The sequence below is a fragment of the Amia ocellicauda genome, chromosome 5, assembly GCF_036373705.1.
Source record: "Amia ocellicauda isolate fAmiCal2 chromosome 5, fAmiCal2.hap1, whole genome shotgun sequence".
In the NCBI taxonomy this organism is placed as follows: Eukaryota; Metazoa; Chordata; class Actinopteri; order Amiiformes; family Amiidae; genus Amia; species Amia ocellicauda.
Window position 1 is genome coordinate 21,646,904 of NC_089854.1, and position 21,870 is coordinate 21,668,773.

At 46.2% G+C, this 21,870-nt stretch overlaps 2 protein-coding genes across 3 annotated transcripts in view; both read right to left on the reverse strand.

Moving 5' to 3' along the window:
• Positions 1-2,733, reverse strand: part of LOC136749773 (endonuclease V) — a 39,150-nt gene extending 36,417 nt beyond the window's left edge. Inside the window, exon 1 of the mRNA XM_066704307.1 lies at positions 2,635-2,733. Within this exon, the coding sequence (XP_066560404.1) occupies positions 2,635-2,678 (44 nt within the window). The 5' untranslated portion in view covers positions 2,679-2,733. The remainder of the gene's footprint in view (positions 1-2,634) is intronic.
• A 2,167-nt stretch (positions 2,734-4,900) lies between these two features.
• Positions 4,901-21,870, reverse strand: part of LOC136749774 (SEC14-like protein 1) — a 34,094-nt gene continuing 17,124 nt past the window's right edge. The window contains exons 3-17 of one of the 2 annotated variants that reach the window (XM_066704309.1): positions 20,520-20,669; positions 19,957-20,088; positions 19,226-19,354; positions 18,783-19,014; positions 18,532-18,641; positions 17,644-17,833; positions 16,267-16,355; positions 16,095-16,165; positions 12,014-12,185; positions 11,528-11,662; positions 11,252-11,386; positions 10,779-11,030; positions 10,375-10,553; positions 9,047-9,073; positions 4,901-8,140 (exon numbers count right to left, since the gene is read on the reverse strand). In XM_066704309.1, the coding sequence (XP_066560406.1) occupies positions 8,035-8,140; positions 9,047-9,073; positions 10,375-10,553; positions 10,779-11,030; positions 11,252-11,386; positions 11,528-11,662; positions 12,014-12,185; positions 16,095-16,165; positions 16,267-16,355; positions 17,644-17,833; positions 18,532-18,641; positions 18,783-19,014; positions 19,226-19,354; positions 19,957-20,088; positions 20,520-20,669 (2,109 nt within the window). In that variant the 3' untranslated portion in view covers positions 4,901-8,034. The remainder of the gene's footprint in view (positions 8,141-9,046; positions 9,074-10,374; positions 10,554-10,778; positions 11,031-11,251; positions 11,387-11,527; positions 11,663-12,013; positions 12,186-16,094; positions 16,166-16,266; positions 16,356-17,643; positions 17,834-18,531; positions 18,642-18,782; positions 19,015-19,225; positions 19,355-19,956; positions 20,089-20,519; positions 20,670-21,870) is intronic. The other variant, XM_066704310.1, reaches the window with a different exon arrangement.

Below are 21,870 nucleotides of genomic sequence, written 5' to 3' on the forward strand. Positions count from 1 at the left end.
ATGGACCCCAGCTGAGAAACCTGTCTTGCCCAAGATAGCATGTGGGCCTCTATTATAAACACACAGCCCAACTCAGAGACTGTCTGTGTCAAAACCCAGAGAGGGACAATCTGAAGACTCAGGATAAAACTAGCAAATAGTGTACCAGAGTTATCAGCTGGACACGAGAGAAGCTATAATGTACACGAGGATGATATAGGTTTTGTTTGAGCACAGCTTTCTGTTATATTCATTAATTTATTTTTGAAAAGGACCTGGAGTCTGACCAGCAAGGCTTTTAAGACCAAAATGTGAGAATTGAGGAAGGCATATTTCTCCCGCTTTCAACAAGCCAAGCAATAAAACCCCATTCATTATGCAAGCGATGTCGAACACACATTCAGAAAAGTGCCTGCAGGTGAATTTTTAAATCAGCTACCTGTGCTGAGCCTTAAATGTGCACAACTACACAACCCACACCGTCCAAGACTGTTCAGCTGCTTCTCGGGCGGATTGGGTCGCTGACTGTTCCTTTATTCTAATCACATAAGCAGTTAAATTACTGGCAATCCCTCCGTATGCAAAACACCAACCGAAGCAAACAAACACAACAAGAGCAACGGCAAAGAAAAAAAAAATCAATCTGCTTTCTTGGCTCAGGGCGACTGATTGGTTCCGTGAGAAAGAGATTTCTAATCATGTAAATGACTTGCAAATCTGTACACACGGCGTTATACACAGAGGCATGTTATAAAATAAATAAATAAACACAATAAATAAAGCCCGTTCTGAAATTAGAGGCTTAAACCGCTAACAGAGGTGAGTTATGCAAAACAGGAGTGTTTGTTAATTAGCTGACAGGATGTAATTAGGCTGTGATTAAATATTAGACAAAGGCACAGCATGGGTCTCAGTGTGGGACTGAACCAGCGCGGGTCTGTGTTTCTGGGTTCTGGCATTTACAAGCCCGCAGTATTAATGGCCCGTCTCTCCGCAGAGCTGCTAACCTTTGGTGCATCTGTTAAATCGGGTGAAACGGTTCCTGACAAAATGCAACACACAACATCAAAGCAAGCCATCTGTGCCACGGTAAACAGGGCAGCTTGTCTTTGGTGCGGAATACATTTAGTATTGTCGAGATGTTCTGCTCCGTTGTGTCGTCTCTTTATTATTATCATCATCATTATCACTATTAGTGGGCTGTTTTGTGTGTTTTTTTTTCTTCCAGGTGTAACCACAATGTATCTTCTTTGCAAACATGTTACGGATAACCTATAATTTTGCGGTTGTGTGTTCCCCTTTCCCTCCCTGTGAAATAGCTCGCCCTAAAACCAGGTCTGTGTTGAGTGACAGTGCTGTGTCAATGCTGTGCTTTGTTGAGTGACAGTGCTGTGTTGTGTTACATGTGTCAGACCTCTGTTGTGTTGTGCTGTTTAGTGTATCAGTATCAGTCAGTGATTGTTGTTTTGTTACTGTCCTAGCTAGCAGTTTTCTTGAGGAGAGTTATACACCTCTACCAGTCAGCAGTCAGTGGAGGCAGATCTCAGGGGAGAGAGAGAGAGAGAGAGAGACAGAGCTGCACTTTATTCTAAAATGTGAAAAATATGAACATTTACAAGCACAATTTTCCTCCACAATAGCAGATCTCTATATGAGATTTCCAGACCTGCCAGACTCACAGAAAGTGCCAGTCCTTCTAGGAGAGACCAGCTGCATATTACTGGCAGCCCAGTATACAGCTGCCCGCCACAGCCTGAGGGACACAGTGGACACTCAGTCCACTCACACAGGGGACACCCCTGGACACAGGCAATGACACCTATGCTACACCTAAGTATTATTATCAGTATTCATTTTATGTCTCTCTGAATTATGGTTTAAATTGTATTAATTTAAATGAATCAGTTAATTGTTTACCATTCATATGTATATTTATGTATGCAAATGTACATGTATGTGTTTCAAAGTTGTTTGTCACCATTGCTTTGGCAATACTTATTTCTGGTCATGCCAATAAAGCACGCTGAATTTGAAGGAGAGAGAGAGCTCTTAAACTGCGCCTCACAGCTGGGGTACAAGGCTCTGCTGCTGGAGTGACAGGACAGGCTGTCCCAGGGGGCCGAGCACATCTGACATGAGAGGAGAGGGGACTTGAGCTGTGCGTGTTGTTTTAGGATCACAGCTCTTCTCTCTCATAAATCCTACTCAGAGGAACACAAAACACCCCCCTCCTGTCAGTACACAGCTCACTTACTCAATTGAACCTTAATTTAACTCATTTCCTTGTAATTATTGTAAACAGTAAAACATTGTATAAGGATCTTATTACCGAACCAACTTTTTATCAGTTACACAATTTAATAATAATTTGATTACATTCGACTTAAGGCTTCACTTAAGTAATTGGGAGCTCGTTTGGAATAAGACCAGTAGGATAGGGGGTCCTCCGGGACCAGGGTGGGGACCCCCTGTATAGGGAGTAAATGCATCTTATTTTCCTTGCCGTTGCTGTATTCCTACGTTGAATTGAACAGTATTTTAACGTATAACGCACACACAGCACTCAGTGGAAGCACGGCTACAGTGCGACCTCCACAGTTATACTGTAAGCAGACGCCGTGCTGAGCGGCTCCTGAACCGGGTTGAGTCGCTAACCTTTCCCAGCGCTGGAGCAGCTCTTCCGCGGGGCCGGCGGCCATGTTGACAGCACACGCTCGCCTGCGCTTCCTGCTTCCTGCGTCCGGGACACGTCACTTCCGCCCCGACCAGCTGCCTCGGGTGTGATTGGCCAGCAGCGGGTTTATAAGCACTGCGCACGCGTACACGTTTAACCGGGTTATAACGGTATCGTGACGTTTTCACTGTTAATTACAATCAAAGCGCTGGTTTCTGCTCACGTGAATAGGTGACGTGGAAAGCGCTCAAAATGTCGTTTTGAAGCAAGACGTTGACACTGTGCCACAGCTGCGTGGAGGAGAAACCTTCAATAGAAATCACTGCCACATTGCCCATGTCTGAGAATGATCCGGGCCCGAGCCCCTGTGCAGGTGTTGGAGGTCATCCTTGTACCACCAGCTATCAACACCTGGCAGTATTTCATTCCGGTAAATGAAGCGGGTGCTCAAAACAGTTGTTTGGAAACGATTGGAGCAATTATCAATACCTGCAGCCTCCCTGAGCTCAGAGCCGTGTCTGGGCATAAGCGACATGAGGGGCCGCTTAGGGGCCCCAGCCGCTAGGGGCCCCCCTAGAAAAAACGAATAATTAATACATTGAATATATTTTCTATAATTGATCACCGTGATCAGTTTTCAGATTGGATTTTATGTTTTTTGATGGAACCCATCATCAGTCTGGTTTTGGTGTGCGTTGGGTGTAGTAGAAAAAAGAAAAGAAAAAACGCAACTAAATTATAATGGCGGAAAAAAAGAGCAGGAATAAAGTGAAGGAAAAACAAGCACAAGAGAAAGGGATTGTAATGTTATTTGATCGGGCTTCGTTTTTATTGCTGTACAGCAGCTTGCTGGCATACTAACTGTTTCAGCTGCTTTTCTCGTTGCTTTAACTGGACAGTCCAAGTTTTATTATGACACGGTGGCTGTGTATTTGCATCGTAGCGAGTTTTACCTTCAACAGGATCTGCAAGAGGTTTGCTCTTTTTCTTTTTTATCTGCCTCAGCGAAAATCTATGCTATAGCACTGCAACCTAGTCCCGCAGCATCAATTATCAAGTTGTAAGTATCTAGTAAGTATTTCAAACAAAATATCACCGGGCTGTCTTTGGAAGATGACTTATGTGACTTTTAGATGTATGGGTCTAAATTGCAAACACCTCTCCCACTGATAAGGTAGGAATAATTAATATTATACGGAATTAATCTTCAATTGGTTTGTGTCATGTCTGGTTTAGTTTAGCCGTTTCCATTTCTACTGTTTTTGATCTCAAAATGTAAAGCCTACTTTTGCAACACATACTCTATTGATCAAATCCCTACTTTTGTATTCATGATTTTGCTACATATTGCTGTATTGTTTTAGTACGAGGCGCAGTCATTTTTTGTCATTGCTCAGGGATCACCCTCCCCAGATCATGTCCTGGCTGGAAACGGCCCTGGTTGAGCTGCTTAATTGATGAATCCCTGACGTGCTCACTGTGTAGGAATTGGTGGTTTATGGTGATCTAGAAGATGAAGTGGATTGGGGCTGTGCAGGACCAGGGCTGGCAATAATGTGTATAACAATGATAATGATACTGTTGTCCGCAGCCGACAGTGATTGGATATGTAATACGAGTTGGTAGCCCGAGTGGCTGCTCTCTGTGCTCTAGGATTTCACTGAAGCAGCGCCAGAATGGACCCGATGACTGTCAGGATGGCAGTGGATGAAATCCACATCACGCGTCCCTGTTCTGTGCAGATAACTGGTGTAAGAGCGCCACCGTGTGGGCATTGTGAATACGCTTATAATGACCTGCGAACTAGGCTGTATTCCTCTGTATGATCGATAATAATCCATATACTCACATACTATCACGAACATGAACACACCCGCCATTACACTACAGCTACACATTACACATTAACCTACTTAATTGTACATACTCCTATGATGCATGATAACGGGGTTATGATGTAAAAACGACTATTAATCTAGAGATATTACCACTGTATGATCAATGGCAATGGCTCCATCTAGTGGCGCAACGAGAAGCGCAGGGTAAATACAGTGCTTTCAGTCAGTGCAGTAGAAAAGCAACGCTGATCTGGTTACTGGGGCCTCGAACCCTGAATATCCAGCCAGCGCATGCGCACAGGTTTAACGAGGCTCTTCAGATCTAATTAGCAGCCACACAAATGACACTTCATGGTCTTACAGAAACACGAAGGCAAACAACAGAGTGTGATGCAATAAAAACACACCATTTGTTTTCTTTCCCAGAATTCAAGTTTAATAATTTCAAAAAAATATTTAAAGGCGCTATATGTGTATATTAATTCAAACAAAACTTGAATACATTATTATTAATAAATCCTCCAGACACAAAGATATGCAAGACATACAGAGATTGAGAGAGATGGAGGAAAAGGGACAGACGATGGGTTTCTGGGGGAAGGATAAGTGAATGAGGCAACATTTTCAAATTTCCTTTTTTAAAGCTTTTTTTAAAGGTACCCATCTATTTTTAATTAACATTTTATAGATATTGAAATTATACTGTAAGTGCCATAAATTCAGGCTGGAACTTCAAAGTTCTCTCTCATTGCAAACCAAGAACCAGGAGGAGGTTTTGGGTTTTGCCTCAGATCAGACTCCCACGGCGACTTTAGAGAGATAAACTGGGTTTGTGCTGAGAATCAAGGGTTTCGGGTCAACAATTGCTTTTAAAATATATATATATACATACAAGTACTTTCCAATAAAACACTTCCTGTTTGTGACGATGCTTAAGATCACCACACTGCATCATGGGAGTTCTGAGAAAGTCTGACCTAAAGAGACAGAACCTCAATGCACCGAATCATCCCCACAGAGACGTGGATATGGACAACACGGACAGAGACGGGACGCTCCTGAAAGCAGATCCAGTCCATGACAACAACTGGGAAAATGAAGAAGAAAGGAAAGAGGGAAAACCGAGTCTCTCTTCCCCACACGATTAATTTACACAGCCGACAATTAGAAAGCCCAACGGGAGTGAGACTTCTCTCACAAACCCAGATAAACAAACGTACAGATCTCATTCTGAAGTGTTACTTACACTGTACAGCAACGTCTAGTTATTGCAAGTTATCGACACGTACAAATATCCATTTCAAATTCATTTACACTCGTTTAAAAAAGCAGAGTCCAAAAAATAGAGTCAAGGAGCCTGCCTGGCTGGCCGAGGTCTCCTTCACGATTACCTGAAGGCCAGGGAAGGAAACTGCCCTGCCTGAAGCGAGAGAGGTATGAGAGGTATTTCTGCTGGCACGTCTCGCCTCCGGGTTTTTGGTACTGCGTTGACCGACAAGTGACGCTTTCCTGGATTTGTGGTCACGGGGGGAAAACAGGCTATGCCAAAACACACCGATTGAGAAGTCCAGCTTCGCCCGGCTGACGAGCAACTCAAACACTGGACTCATGACATTGAAAACATTCAATGATGATGATGTTGATATATATATAAACAAATAAAAAATCACTTTGTGGATGAAATGCAGGGTAGTTGGCTCATTTAAAGAGTTGAGAGTCAAAAGCAAAGACATTTGAAGATTTCCTTAAACATCTTTGAAGCTCAGTGCTTCTGACAGACCGCTGACCGCACTGCAGGGGCCCGTATTGAACACGGGGGGCCGATTCTGCATCTTTAGTGTGCTTTAAGATATACACACAAGGACACGGTTAATTGGAGAGCTCTTTTGTATTCACAGTGTAGAAAACATCTCCCTTTCCCTGCGGTCAACTACATTCCTGTTCACTCAAGTCCGCTATTCCAGTCTGAGTGGAAGAAGTCTCTCTCCATCGGATATCAGAGAAATACCGCGTCCTATGAGGTAAGACAAACACTAAATCCTTTCCTGCCTGTATGAGATCATCCACGCCGTGTTTCACAGACACCAGAAGTACATCTAAACTACAGAATAAATTAAAAAAAAGAATCCGCAATTCAACCAATGAATAAAAGCGACTACGGCGATGTCCCGATCCACACTCTCACACAACCGTTCACTCGTTAAAAGGCTACGGACGGGACCCTACGCAAACACCAAGGCAGTGCTCCTGAAATGTCGGGAATTTCAAGTGTTAGTTTACCGAAAACTGGCAAACCGTAACGGCTGTCTTTTCTTTTATACAGTTTCTCTCAATTATTGCTTACGAGCCCCTGGCGTTTGTCTTCGACTCCGGGCAGTCCTGAGAGGGCCGTCAAACGTGTGCCGCAGCTTTGTTTAATTACTTATCCATTAATTATTAATCCACCGACACGTCACCCTCCAGACACCGTCTCCTGCCAACGGGCACAACGTCCCTGAATCCCCGCGCTGTAAACCGTACGGAAGGGGCGAGCGAGTGCGTCTGGCCCCCTGCGGCGGAGACCCCACCCAGCTCTCCCAGGACTGCAGTGATAAGATAACCAGACCCGACCGACGGCAGCATCAGCACAACAGGAGCCATTCGACCTTTCCTCCGATGGCTTAATTCGATACCCTTTCGGGTCATGTTGTCAGAACCACACGCTAGATAAACAGCAGTTTTGTTTTTTTCCAGTCCTCGAGAGCATGAACATCCCTGTAAACCAGTGGAAGGCGTCCCTGGGTGCAGAACCCGACCTGATCGTAGCGGGAGGACGGGAAACGGGAGACCCACGGACACGAGCTGGTGGGCACCTCTGTTGCCCGGCCCCCCGAGGAGTGCCGTCTTCTCACGCCACCCCTGGGCCAGAGCCCACGGAAGGACTCCTGAGCTGAGCACTGCAGGATCAGGGACACCTCTGCCAATAGCACCCAGAGGATTTTTACACATAAGAGTAGAAACAATTGTACTTATTGCTTGTGGCAAATATTTGGCTACTTTACTACCTCATAAATCTAAACTTGACCTAAATAAAGATCAGAAACTGTGTGCTTGGTGGTGGGCAGCTCCTGGGCTTGGCACGGCACGACACCGGCCGCCACCCGCTCATTAAAACTAGAAATCTTTTTTTGTTTTTTATTGTTTCGCATGAAGTTGTATGTTCTGTGATCAGGCACAGTCACTGCGCCGTGGAGAGCTGCTGATGTTTCCCAACTGGCCGCTAGGAAAACAGATCCCAAGGTGCAAAATAGAGCCCTTTACGTTTTAAATGCTTCTCGTTTTCTTTTTGTATTCTTTTAATCCGTTTCTCATTCGGTTGTGCAACTGTGCCGTTGTTGAGGGACGATGTGGAGACCGTGGGGGGGGTTAGTAAGGCAGTCTGGCACGGGCTGCCTCTGTCGGGGATCGTCTGCAGGGGGACGGGGTAGGACGGGGTTTGTCCGTCTAGCGGATGTCCCTCCTTCCCCCGGGGGGTTTCCCCTGCGCTCCCCTCCGTCCCCGGCACTACCTGGAGATCATGGAGCTGGAGTGCGATTGGCTGGAGGAGGTGGTGGCGGCGCTGAGCTGAGAGAAGCCGCTGTGGCTGGACTCCAGGCTGGTCATCGAGCCCCTGAGACAGAGAGAGAGAGAGAGAGAGAGAGGGATTGTAAGATGCCCACCTCAGCAGGAACTTTAAATACCTGCACAAAGAGGCACTAAACCACTGCAACGTGATTTGACGGTGGGGGGGTGTTTTCTGTGAAGAGATCATACTCTCTTCACAGAAAACTTGGTCCAGCTTGGTCTGGTTTGTTAGTCATGCATGGTCAGTGGAAACAAACCAGAAGAACCAAAAACAACTGGCACCCCTTTTGACATTCCTGGTCCATACCCGACACTGACCACACACACACAACCGACCCACACTACGACACATCCAGGACAAGCTGAGAAATGCAGTTACCGAACCAGTAAATAACCCCTTGAAACCAAGAACTGTACAGAAGGAACCAGCAGGAGGAAAGTGAGGGCCAGACAGAGAAACCTTCACACCCTTTCTGAAGACAGAGCGAGAGAGAGGAGTGTCTATCGGTGACGTCTGTTCCCTGATTGTGGGCCGATTGGGTTCGTGTGAGTATTGATCGGAGCAGCCCACTTGGATGAGCGTTGAGAACAGACAACCGGGCCGAGTTACTCTAGGGGGCGGTAAGAGTTCTTGGCCAAACATCTCCAACAGAGATCTTTTACCTTAACCCAAATTTTAGGAATGCTATCAAAGGGGACCCAAGGGAAAATGAGAAATGTCTGCCCCTCTCCAACTCTCTCTTCTACGTTCAGACTGCGAATTCGTCCTGAGCCTGAGGTCAGATCAAGCAGACCCCGAGGGTGAAGGACTCTTTATCTGGCCCCTGAGCGGAGCAGGAAACTCTCTTTCTACAACAAGATCAACCGTCAGCAGCAGCACCCAGCGTCTCGCAGCATCAGGACGACTACGACACCCCTAATGAAGACAGCGAGTAAATTCAAATTCACTTACAAACTCTGCACATCACAGCAAGCGTTTCTTTACAGAGGGAAACAAAAAGATGGATTGGGAGAAAGAGTGAGACACAGAGAGGAGCACAGAGAGACAAACAGGGAATTGTGATTAAGCGTCTACACTGAGAAAGGACCTGCATGTTTCCTCCAATACTGACTTTAGAGGAGGTGTAACTGTATGTTGGTAGTACAGTAATCTGTCGGATATCCGCCCTGACGGATCATGCGAGTTGTGCGTATTTGACCATTACAAAAATGGTGAGCAGTGGCCCCCTACTTCTCCCCTCTTCATCGATGCATCTCTCTCGCTCTCTCCCTAGTCTTGTTCTCTCTTGGTCTCTCCCTGGTCTCAGTCTGTTCTCTGTCTGTCTCTCTCCCTGTTCTCTCTCTCAAGTGACTTCCTAAAATATTAGGAAATCCAACCGTTAGTAACTTTCTTATTATAACTATGAAAATCCTGTCAATAGCTGTGCATACTTACCTGTGGAATAAAATATTTTACTGCGGTGTCTGTGTGGAGTGGATAACCACAGAGCGTCGACCAAACCAGCCCAGGCTAAATAATCTTTGCAGCCGCATTCAATACTTTTTTTCATCCAACACATGAATGCAAGTACTGTACAGTAATACTGTATATCTACAGCACAGTGTCACTTCTCTGTTATACTCGAGTTTTAGGCTTGATATTGCTTACATTGTTTTTACTTCATCCGACACGTTTAGGGTTCATTGCACTGTATTTTGCTCAGCCATGAGATAATACTGCAGTTAAATTCTGTTACAGTAATCACAGTTCAAAGAACACAAACTGTGTGCATTTAGTAGTGCTCACAAGTGTGTATAACTATTTTCGTACATATTTCGTACTCGGGTCCCACGGCAGTCAGATATGCGACATGTTACTGTACTGTAAATAAAAAAAGGTGCTGATGCCAACCATTCTAGCAAAATATCTATATCTATCTCTCTCTCTCTTCCAGTCAGACTCAATCCTAGACTCCTTTTCCCCCGGAGACCCAGTTCCTTGGTTTCATTTGCACGTGTCCTGCCATCGTCCAGCCCGGTCCCTCAGTGTGCAGGACGGACCGCAACGCAAATGAAGGAAAGGACGCAAAAACAAGAACCACCTGAAACACAACTGCACAGTGGTGTCATTTGGCCCCCGTTCTTGTACATCTGGGCGCACACATCCGCACATCTTTAGCCGGCGCACCGGAGAACGGAAGGCAAATGAAACCGGGTGGGGCGGGGGTTATGAAACGAGTGTCCCGGACTATTGCCGGCATGAACCGCGGCCCGGTGGTTACAGAATCGGTCAAGGCTCACCGGAAGTCCTCGGAGCCCAGCACCTCGGTGTAGTACATGACCTTGCACTTGTGGGAGGACACCTGCAGGCTGGCCAGCACGTCGTCCACGCGCGGCAGGTTGGTGGTGGCGCAGGCCGGCATGCTGTGGAACTTCCACTGGAGGATGTAGAAGCCCGGCCACCTGGTCACATGGGAGCCCTGCGGGGTGGAGACAGAGGACGGGTAGTGAGGAGCCAGGACAACCGACACCGAAAAACGTCTACGCAGTTCAGTCCAGGAGAACTACTGCCTCTTCCTCTCACCCGGCTGGTTTCTGTTCCAACTGAGCTCTCAATTAAGTAATTGAGAACTTGGATGGAACAGAAACCAGCAGGGTGGGGCGGGTCCTCCAGCTTCTTTAACAGACTCAGTCTCGGCCCTCACCTGCACGCTCTCTCCCTCCTTGCAGATGAGCGGCGACTCCACCATGCTGTAGTCCTGCCCCAGCATCCAAGACTTGTCGATGAGCTGCACGTTGTTGCCCCCGGGGGATGTGATGCCGTGTGCCCCCAGGGTGTCCTTCTTGGGCGGCTGGGGGGCCCTCTTGGAGTGGAAGATGTTGAAGACGATGTCCCCCTTGCACACGTCGAAGTCCCACGTGATGACCGAGGAGGCGTCGATGATCTCGATCGATAACTGGAAACGAATAAAGCGCAATAAAAGTGTGTGCGGAACCTGCTGCCAGAACCAATTAATCAATCAATTAATCTATTAGATCTATTCCAGGTGTCTGAAAGTCTGAATAGTTTCAGCGGGAAACCAGCAGATGGCGCCCTTCTTAACACTTCCACACAGAGCAATACAACTCCAGCTCGAGTTTCGGTTTCCTGGGAGGAATGGCGGGTGGATCGACCTACCTCGTGGGGGGCTCCCTTGAAGACGCTGGCACTCTGGTAGATGGTCTCTGTCCACAGGCGGATGTCCTCGTTCTCCAGCTCCTCGGTGGTCCGGTACAGAGACTTGGGGACCAGCCCCCCTTCTGGAACCTCACACTGCAGGAGAGATGGTGGGGTTCGGGTCATTTCACAGACACTGGCTGCCTCTCACATTCCCGGACCCCTTAATTTATCGAGAGGGACCCCCTTTGTGTATTGAGAGACACAGACAAACGAAAGCCCCCCCCCCACACTCACCATGCACTCGCCCCCCAGGAAGTCGGGGATGATCTCCCGGTCGATGTAGTCCACCAGGCCGCCGGGGCCCTGGTAGTCGTTTCCGGCGTAGATCAGGAACTTCTTGCGCGTGTTGTCGTCGATGAACGGGCTGACCTGCGGACGGGTCGAAAGGAGGCTCGCATGAGATTACCGGCACAGCATGGCCCCCCCGTCTCGGACCCCCAGCCAGAGAGAGAGTGAGAGAGACACACACAGACAGCCAGAGAGAGAGTGAGAGAGAGACACAGACAGCCAGAGAGAGAGTGAGAGAGAGAGACAGACAGCCAGCCAGCCAGAGAGAGAGAGAGAGAGAGAGAGAGAGAGACAGACAGCCAGCCAGAGAGAGAGAGAGAGACACAGACAGCCAGAGAGAGAGTGAGAGAGACACACAGACAGCCAGACAGACAGAGAGATTGCGAGAGAGACATTGATGAAGAGGGGCAGACGGAGGGGCCTGCTGCTCACCAGTGTCCAGAGCACAGGGAAGACACGGGGGGCGCGCAGGATGAGCAGACGGCCCAGTGTTTCGGGGTAATTGGCCTCCACCACCTCAATGATGCGCAGCAGTGCCTTCACGCCCGGACGCCACAGGTGACGCATGTTCAGCCCCTCCAGGTCCACCAGGCACGTCCAGGAGCTAGAGACAGAGAGAGAGAGCAGTCACTAGCAAGATGAGCTCCTTAAAAATATAGTTGTGTGTTATTTCTTGGTGAAATTAATTATTAATTTGAAATAAACCACATCAGAGATCAATATATGGAATTATATTCAAATCACTGTGTTCCTGAAAAGATTCACAGTCCCCACACACTATCACAGCCCTGTAAGCTGTACAACATTAAGCAATCATACAGATGGGCTCCAAACAGCACAGAGGACTTTAATATTTAATAGTTAAATAGTTCAACCAAAATTACTAACTTAATTAACACCTTCCTAAACACACAGTTCCAGCCAAATGTGACAGGACTAAATCTGGCAGTTGCACACATCAACACAATTTTTGATCAGGCTGCTTGCTATAATGGCAAAATTAAAACCAACCAAAAAAATGTATCTAACCAGAAACATCAACCACACAACCCAGATTTATGCTTAAGGTACTGTGAGACACTAAAACACTACAAACACACTATCAGACAGAAAACACTATTCCACATTCCCACAGTTTTCTATGTCTTAAAAGGGCTCTGTTGGTGTGTTGTAATCTAAACACAGCAGAAAAACAAGAGCCACAAATTCAAAACGGAACGATTTGGAAAAGCTATTATGCAAACCTCTATATAGACATCCAAGAAAAAGATCTAACAAGATCAAAACCAAATTAATAAAAACTTAAACTCTTAGAACAAATCAATTAAAGACACCAAAACACAATTGACTTTCCAATTTCCTTCCAAGAGCTAATTCTAACTCCAGGCACTCAAACCCAAGAAGGATTGTGGACTGGATAGCATCAGCCCTGAGATGACAAACATAGCCCAGAGCTGCAGGAAGCTGTGCTTAAATTATTCAACCTAGTTCTGCGTTCAGGCTGCTTCCCTGACATCTGGAACCAGGGGCTGATCACCCCAATATACAAGAGTGGAGACAAATTCGACCCTAACAACTACCGGGGCATCTGTGTGAGCAGCAACCTGGGGAATGTGTTCTGCAGTATCATTAATGCCCAGGTACTGGCCTTTTATTACTGAGCACGATGTCCTGAGTAAGAGTCAGACTGGCTTCCTCCCAAAACACCGCACCACTGAGCATATTTACACCCTACACACCTTAGACAAACATGTAATACAAAAAAGCAAAGAAATTTGCCTGTTTCATTGACTTCAAAAAAGCTTTTGATTCCATTTGGCATGAAGGACTAGATTATAGATTACTTCAAAGTGGTGTAGGGGGTAAAGTTTATGATGTAATAAAATCAAGGTACACAGAAAACAAGTGTGGAATAAGGATTGGCTACAAAAGGACCGAGTTCTTCACCTAGGGGTGTGGAGTGAGGCAGGGCTGCAGTCTAACGAGTCTAACAAGTCTAACACTGTTCAACATCTATATCGATGAGTTGCCACAGTGTTGGGCGGTCTGCAGATCCTGGCCTCACCCTATACGATGAGATCAAATTCCTGCTCTACGCAGATGACCTAGTGCTGCTTTTGCCAACAGAACAGGGGCTTCGGCGGCAGCTGGCACTGCTGGAGCAGTACTGCCAGCCTGGGCACTGGCAGTAAACATGAAAAAGACCAAAATAATGATCTTCCAAAATAAGCCCAGATGTCAGGAGAGCAGATACCGCTTCACTCTAGATCAGTGTTTCTCAACCGGTGTTCTGCGGGAACAGTGGCGTTCCATAGGATGGGTGCAGGTGTTCCGTGGGGGAAAAAAAATACTGTTACTAGCTAACGTTACATTTAATTAAACCCCCATTCACGTTTGAAATAGTAAACTAAAGTTAATACAATGTTGCTCATAACTCATACAGTTGACAAACATAGGACTTGTAAACCAAAAAATGTTTTAGTAAAGCGCTGTACTAAACCCTCTAGACCAATATAAAGTATTTTTTAAAGTAACGCTGCATTTGAGTATGCTTCGGTTAGTGTTTATTCTTGTTATGCAGATTACCGTTTAGCATTGCATAGAAGCGCATTTTTACTAAAAAGAAAAAAATGCTTTTCAAAATTCACAAAATAAAGAAATTACGGTAAATGTTTGCTGATGACACCGATTACATATCAGCAGCTGCCTGGAGATCACAGTGAAAAATCACTGTGAAAAATCACTGTGAAAAATCACTGTGAAAAATCACTGTGAAACAATAAAGTAAGAAAATGGACCTATCAGACAATGTTGGATAAAACAAACTATACCCGATATTTATGAAATTATTTCAAATCCTACATCTTAAGTGTTTTGGCTATGATTTGAATTACAATACTCTTAACTTACTTTAAATTATACTTTTGAGGGCATTTTAAATATATATTTAAATAGATAGGCTATACTTTATATATATAAGTGACTTACGTCGTTTGCATTCAAAATAAGTCTCCCCCCACATTTCTTAACACATCGATTTTATTATAAGACTTAACTTTTTAGAAATGTATAATTCTTCATACTTTAGGTTGGCATTTCTTTTGTATATAAGGTCTGAAGGCAAATTATGTCAGCCAGCCTCTAAAAGGAACTGGCATGCAGCTCAATAAGCGGCAAAGCTCCACAACAGCACATCACTTTTGAAAACAACCGAACTGTTACAGGTGAGCAAATACGCTCAAAACATCAAGAACAAACAAAGAGAGGCTGAAATCTGTGGAGCAAGAACTCCGGTCACTGTCAACAATTCCCTCAAGGATTAAACACCTCGTGCCACAAAACAGGCACAGGTATCACAGTTTTTTTTGTTTCCACAACAGGCTATGAATAGCAGCACACACAGTATTTGTCAACCAATTGTTTTTAATTTATATCACCTCAATCTTCAATTACTATTCAAGCACATACACATACAGTACGTTGTTAATAAACTGTTTTCCAATTAAATACGTTATTTTATCATGTATATATGTATTCTGACATGATTTTTCTTGGCTTTTATATTGCCTAGTTAGCAAAATAAAGTTAAAGTAGTTTTTATTTGAATTAATACTGATTAATAATTAAAAATGAATACAATGCTATATTAGCTTATTTCAGTTTTATAGTGTTTTTTTCTCTATTTGAATAGGAATGCTCATTGCAATGTTTAAGATTGTCACTTGTTCCATTTGAGACAAAGTCTTTAGTCATCAACACGGATACATTGTTTATCTTGAAACAAAATGGTGCAATTGCACAGAAAATCGGTTCTAAAAATCTAAACCTCAACTGGTTTCAGACTGGCCATTGCAATTGGACTGATAAGTTTATAATGGTAGGCCTATTTTGTATTTTTGGTAGTAATGATTTGCCTGTTGGGAATGCATGGTGCACTGATTGCCTATGTACAATTAGCAATATAAAAGCAATACAATCTGTGATTATATAATGTGGTGTGCCTCAGGATAATTCCAAGTGTCTGGGTGTGCCTTCCCTAAAAAAATGTTGAGAACCAGTGCTCTAGACAACACCGCCCTAGAACACACCCTGAGCTACCATCACCTCGGACTGAAGATCAGTGCTTCAGGGAGCTTTGTCCTGGCAGTGAAAGCCCAAAGAGCTTTCTATGCCATCAAAAGAAAACTATATAAAATAAACATCCCCATTATAACCTGGAACAAGATCTCCGACAGTCATTCAGCCCACTGTGCTGTACGGCAGTGGGATATTACACTAACACAGGCAGAGCTGGCTATGTATGCATGTATGGCTATGCTATGTATGACATATGTATGTTCAACAGCTTTGACAGAAACAGAGAGGGCTGGCACAAGATGGGGAGTGTATCTGTATTCTAAGAAAGGAAGTCTACTCTGTGCATCTACCAGTGCGTATAATAATGACAGCAACGCTGCATTAACACATTTTATATAGTTACAGTATGTATATTAAAAAAGCTACACCCTAATACCTTATCGGTCGTCCGAAGACTTTGGTGTTCTCCTCACATCGCCGCAGCCCTTCCTCGTTTATCGAGAGCACCTGCGTAGAAAAAGGACAGGAGAGGGGGATCAAAAACACTCTCATGGGAACTCAAGACCGAGACAGATGGCGAGGGAGGGGAGAGTGAGCGGTCGACTCACGTGGCGCAGCAGAGACTCCTCCCCGAGGGCGCGGACCAACCCCTTCGTGTCCATCTGTCCCAGCCGCAGGATGTAAAGAGGCCGGCCATCTAAAAACCAGGAGAGAAATCAATGCACTGCGGCAGGGAGAGCAAAATCGCATCGAGACACGCCGGGCGGAAACAAAGACACTCGATCTGGGGAGGCAGGAGCATCAAACTGTTGTGGAAACCATAAATAAACAGTGTCTATTCTCTCTTCTCCTTGTCTGCGTCCTTAAGAGACATTTGATTACGAGAGCCAGATCAGAAGATATCAGAAGATATCAGAAGCAATCTAGCTTCGCCCGAACCATCTGGGGAGCTGCTGATAATGAGCGTTAATTTTATCTGTGATTAATCAGAGAGAGGCAGAGCCAGACTCTCGGAGACGGGGAGAAAGACGCGGCAATCCGCAGACTCAATACCTAAACCAGATGGATTTTATCCTAATCAAGGTAAACACACTTCACAGGAGCGAGACGGAGGGAAGTACCTCTTAATTCACAGTGATTCAGAATTAATTCCAAGCATCGGCATGTTGTCACACAAATACAAAGATCAGGGCTGGCTAAGTCTGCCAAGTTCGGCGCCCTCAACCACTAAACTTGGCCAACAAAAAAGACACCAAGTCTGCCGATTCAGCGAGTTTCTGTACCTCACGAAAATTAAACCCACACGGGAAGTAAAACCGGTTAAGTCATTTTCTGCAGTCAGCACTTTAAAATCTCCCTCTTGTGCAGATGTAGTTACTACCCTCTGGCAAAAAAACAAAAACAAATGAAAACACAGAACAAAAAAATACAAAACACAAAAAACATGGTCTGCAAACAATTAGCGGTTTCTGAATATCTCCAGGGGTCACGTCTCCATCTGGACACAGATAAGACCCCGGTGGGGTGAGAAGTCAGGAACAGCCAGGTTGCCCACTGGCCCGAGAAAACCACCAGCAGAAAGCACCATGCATGAAGTCGAGGAATGTAAACAATTGCCGTGTCTGAGCAGGCGAGGAATGTGCGCACACCACGCCGACGGGCTTCAAAACGCACCAGAACCTTCAGCCTCTCTGAACCCGTTTCTATTTTTTATTTAAACTATTTTTATTACTTCTACCAGTTATGATCTATCTGCTTTACAAAACCGTACAATACCACAACCCCAGACGATGATGCCATATTAGGAGGGTACAGAATGAAAAAAATTTACAAAAATTACCAGCTCCAAATCTGGGAGCAGGATGTCCCGATGGCTATTCATAGACTCCATTTAGCGCATTAAACCTGCCGTAATCCCGGCCCGATCAGATCCTGCACGGCTTAGTTCAATCCCCCGGACGCAGGAGCAGCGATCGGTCAGTTACCTTTGTCGTGGTGGTGCCACCCGCCAGTGTAGAAGTCCTGCAGGACCTGGGGGGAGGTCCAGGTCTCCAGAAGATAGTCCACCTGGTGCTGCTTCCTCCAGGTGAGTGACTGGCACAGGATCTCGCGCGCCTTGTCGATGTTGAAGTCGCGCGCCCGCAGGAAGCGCAGGATGTGCTCGTCCTTGGGGATCTGGGAAGGAGGAGTCGACGGATCAATAAGAGGACGGGTCCCGTGGTCCCCAAACCCCCCCAAAAAAACCACCACGCGCTAGCTGGACTGCATGGCAGTTTAATAACACCAGAGTGCTTTACATAAGAGCAGAGTTAGCTTCCAGATCGCTGCAGGATTAACGACACTGGGCAGAGATAGACGCTTCTCCAACACTGATGTAACACTCTGCCTAGTGTTGACCCGAAAGTCGCTGAGAGCCAGATTAATCGACTGCCTTTTCACCCACAGAATAAGACCTTGCATTTCATTGAAAGTTACTACTCAAAAAAGGATGTCCACTGGTTTTCCTTTGCCTCCACATCGATGGGTGGTTTTGGCTGCTTCTACCTCATGCCTGTGACATACACCCCCCCACAGACATGACATACTTCAGTTCACCTCTCTGTTATTACATCTGGTACAAAGTCACTCTAATGAAGTCCTTATAAGCCAAACCTGAAGATAAAACATGCCCACTGAATTAAAACGCTTTCATAGAGCTCCAGAGAACCACAGTCACTTTCCACGAAAAAAGGAATAAAAACTACAAACAGATGAACTGATTAGAAAGAAAACAAAGAAACCGAAACACGAAAGTGAACTACTGAATGCCTTCCGCCTCAGAACTATTACATGATGACGCATCCAAACAACACCGGTCGGGTGCGAGAGCTCACCTTGCCCTTGTGCGTCTCCTGCAGCCACTGGCGCAGCCGGATCAGGCAGCTCTCCTGCAGCGGCGTCAGGTCGCCCAGGTAGCGCTCGATGTAGTCGGCCTCCAGTTTGTCTGCAGCGGGACACGGAGAGAGACGTGAACATGGGGGAGGGTAAACATGGAGACTGCCCTCCTGAGAGGTTCTTAATTAGCCTGGTTTATTTTATTTTTTAAAGACATGCTTTGACAGTAAGACTCGGGGCCGGGACTGACCGTCGGGGGTGCCGGTGAGCGGCTCAGTGAGGCTGCCTGGCAGGCTGGGGGTCTCTTTAGGGGCTTCCTTGGCGCTGGCGATGGGGATGCTGATGGCGGGGGAGATGGGCAGCTCGGGCCTGGCAGTGACGGTGGCCTTGGCGGGACACACAGCCGAAGGAGTCCAGCGTGGGATGTGCGTCACGCCCTCCTCCTCCAGCTCCCGCAAGTAATACTCGATGATTTCTTTGCCCTGTAACGATAACAACGACGATGATGATAATAATCTGTGTGAAGCTACAGCCGGGGGGGGCAGCGAGAACAGAACAGGAATGACCAGATTCCTGCCTCGCCACACCCCCGACATGTGGCAACTCGACGCGAACCTGCCTGCCATCCCAGCTTCACTGCTCTCGGATCAAAACAAAAACACATGGGAGGAATCGGTCCCGGAGATCACTTACCTTTTTAATACTGCTGGTGTACTGCTTCATGGCGATCTTTTCCACCGTGCTCTCGAACCCGAAGAAAGACTTGATGTCCAGGCTGGCCAGCTGCTCGAAACAGGTCCAGTCCTCATTGTCTGGGTGAACCTGAAGCCCCAGAGACACACAGAAAGATACAAATAAATGAGAAGCAAACCCACTATCGTCTTCTAGCATTTCATAGTGGCTACAATTACTTCTCACACTATAAACTGTCCAAATATAAGTAAAAGGGAATTAAGGAAGGGTTTAAGTTCTGACGAGCCAGTCGGGTTGATGGTCAACACGGTGCCATTGCCACAAACACTCCCAATCAAAATCACCCACAATCCCAAGAGGCAGGCACGAGACTGAGGAGATGTTTGGAGGAGAGAGTGATAATAATTCAGACTCTGCAACATGCGCTGCTTTTAAGTGCATCGAGGTTCAAAACCCCTTTTCACAGCAGCGCCATTACGTTTTATTTTTAAGATTTCGACACAGATGTCATGTAACGGCCCGTGTGCCGGACTGAATCCTCAGCACGTGTCCGAGTGGCGAGTCTGTCACGTGTGCAGGTTGATCTCTGCTGCGCTGCATTTAAACACTGAAGGAGAACACTTGGTTGACTTCATGAGGAGTTTCTATTCAGGGGCTCACGTTGTGATCGAGCGTTGTGCTTTTTATCAGGTTTAGACGCATCAAAGCATCCGTCCAACCCGTCCACTTACGCTGTAGCAGCACAGCTCGTTGATGATGACCCGGTTGGAGAAGGTCTCGTTGTGTGCCTCGATCTGGAGGGTCCTCTCTCTGCGGTTCAGGGAGTTCTTCTGCACAAAGTAGACATAATCGACCCCCGCGATCTGGAGAGGGAGAGGGAGGAGAGAGGCGTTCACAACTCTGAGCTGCGTTACAGGCCCAGGGAGACCAAGCGCAAAGCAAATAAAACCAGCTTCACGTGTACCCTGGTCTTTAACTTTAATGATCCACCCTCGGGAGGCACAATAGTAATGTTGGAGGGTTGCAAGCCAGCAGGTTTTATAGGCGTCCTGCCATTATCAACTCGTTAACTCTGAAAAGTCATTAAACTGGTCCAATTAAGAGGATTAGCTGAATTAGGCTAATTTGGAATGAGATCCTAAAGACACTGCGGCCTTGTGGGGCCAGGACCTTGTGTCTCTTGTCCTTTTGAACCGTGAGGAGGACAAATACTAATAAAAACAACACTAATCTGGGGCCTTTGATATCTGGGAAGCTGGCGTTCAGTAATGGCAGACGCCGCGCCATGCCGTACCCTCTTGAGCAGCCGCGGGGCATCCACATCGAGCTTGCAGCGGCGCTCCACCATGTGCACGGCGCCGTCCTCGCTGTTGAATTCGCTGACTATGTCGCTGTCCACGAACATCGGGATCAGAGGGCACGTGGGGAACCGCCTCTCGTAGGCCTGAGAGAGAGAGAGAAAAGGGGGCAGAGGGATGGAGGGAGAGAGAGAGGGAGGTCAGACTGATCTCATACAAGGTCGGTTCTGTAAAATATAAAATATGCACTAGTAAAAACAAGGCGGTTTGAACACGTCCCTGCAGAGTGTAGGGTACAAGCGGTCAACCAAAGCCTCACACCCCCCCGGGGCGGCCAGCGAGTGAATATTGTAATTTGTTCCACATTAAAAGTCAGCGTGGCGCTTTCTTAAGCACTCTCTGGGTTGTGTTAAAAGTAGTGTTTGCTTTGTCGGGCGTTGTGAAATACGAGTCTCAGTTGTTTGTTCTGGAGTGTTTTTTTTCCCCCTCTTTCTTGTCTTTTATTTACCCGAGTTTCTTGCCAGCACCTTCTCCCCCCTGGCTCTGCACACATGAGCTGGGAAAAAAAAGTTACCATGCGTGACTGTCGCTTCACACAGGGTGGGGACAGGACTGAACTCTTTGAACTCTTCAAGGTTGTTTCTTTCATTCCCTGCTTTTGTAACAACAACACATCTTAAGTTACACAAGTCATAACAGTTGATTAAAAGCATTTTCACAAGCTTTTTCAATTTTTCTGTAGCCTTTGAATATATGTCTTACTGCATGCTTAGTGCTGTTGTACCCTTGAGCAAGGTACTTCACTTAGATTGCTCCAGTAAAATTCCCAGCTGTATAAATGGGTACAAATGTAAGTCGCCCTGGATAAGAGCGTCAGCTAAATTACAAAAATAATAATAATAATAATGCAATACACAGATCCTTATTCAGTATAGCTTCAGTTCCAGAAGCTCGGATCTGGTGAGGTTTCTTGCGATTTAAAGGCATTGTGCGGTATTGGGAATTGTCCAGTTCACTCACTATTAAAGTGCTGCATGTACCACACTCCCACACTCCCTGCTAGTAGCATCAAGGACAGGCAATCTCTGAACAGTTTCACAGTTTTAGAAAATTGTGAAGCAACTGCTTAAAGGAAACGTCTGGGTGTTAAAGAGATAAAAAACGAAACCCATGATAAACATCTTAAAAGGACAGATTAGAGAGATAATTATAGCTTTCGATCAGCATCCTGCTCTGCTGCTGTGCCCTGAAGCAAGAGTGGCGACCAAATCCCAAAGGTCCACGATCAACAATGGCCCTCGTTCGCAAACAACACCCTGCGGGAGGAAGAGGGAGCGCAGGAGGCTC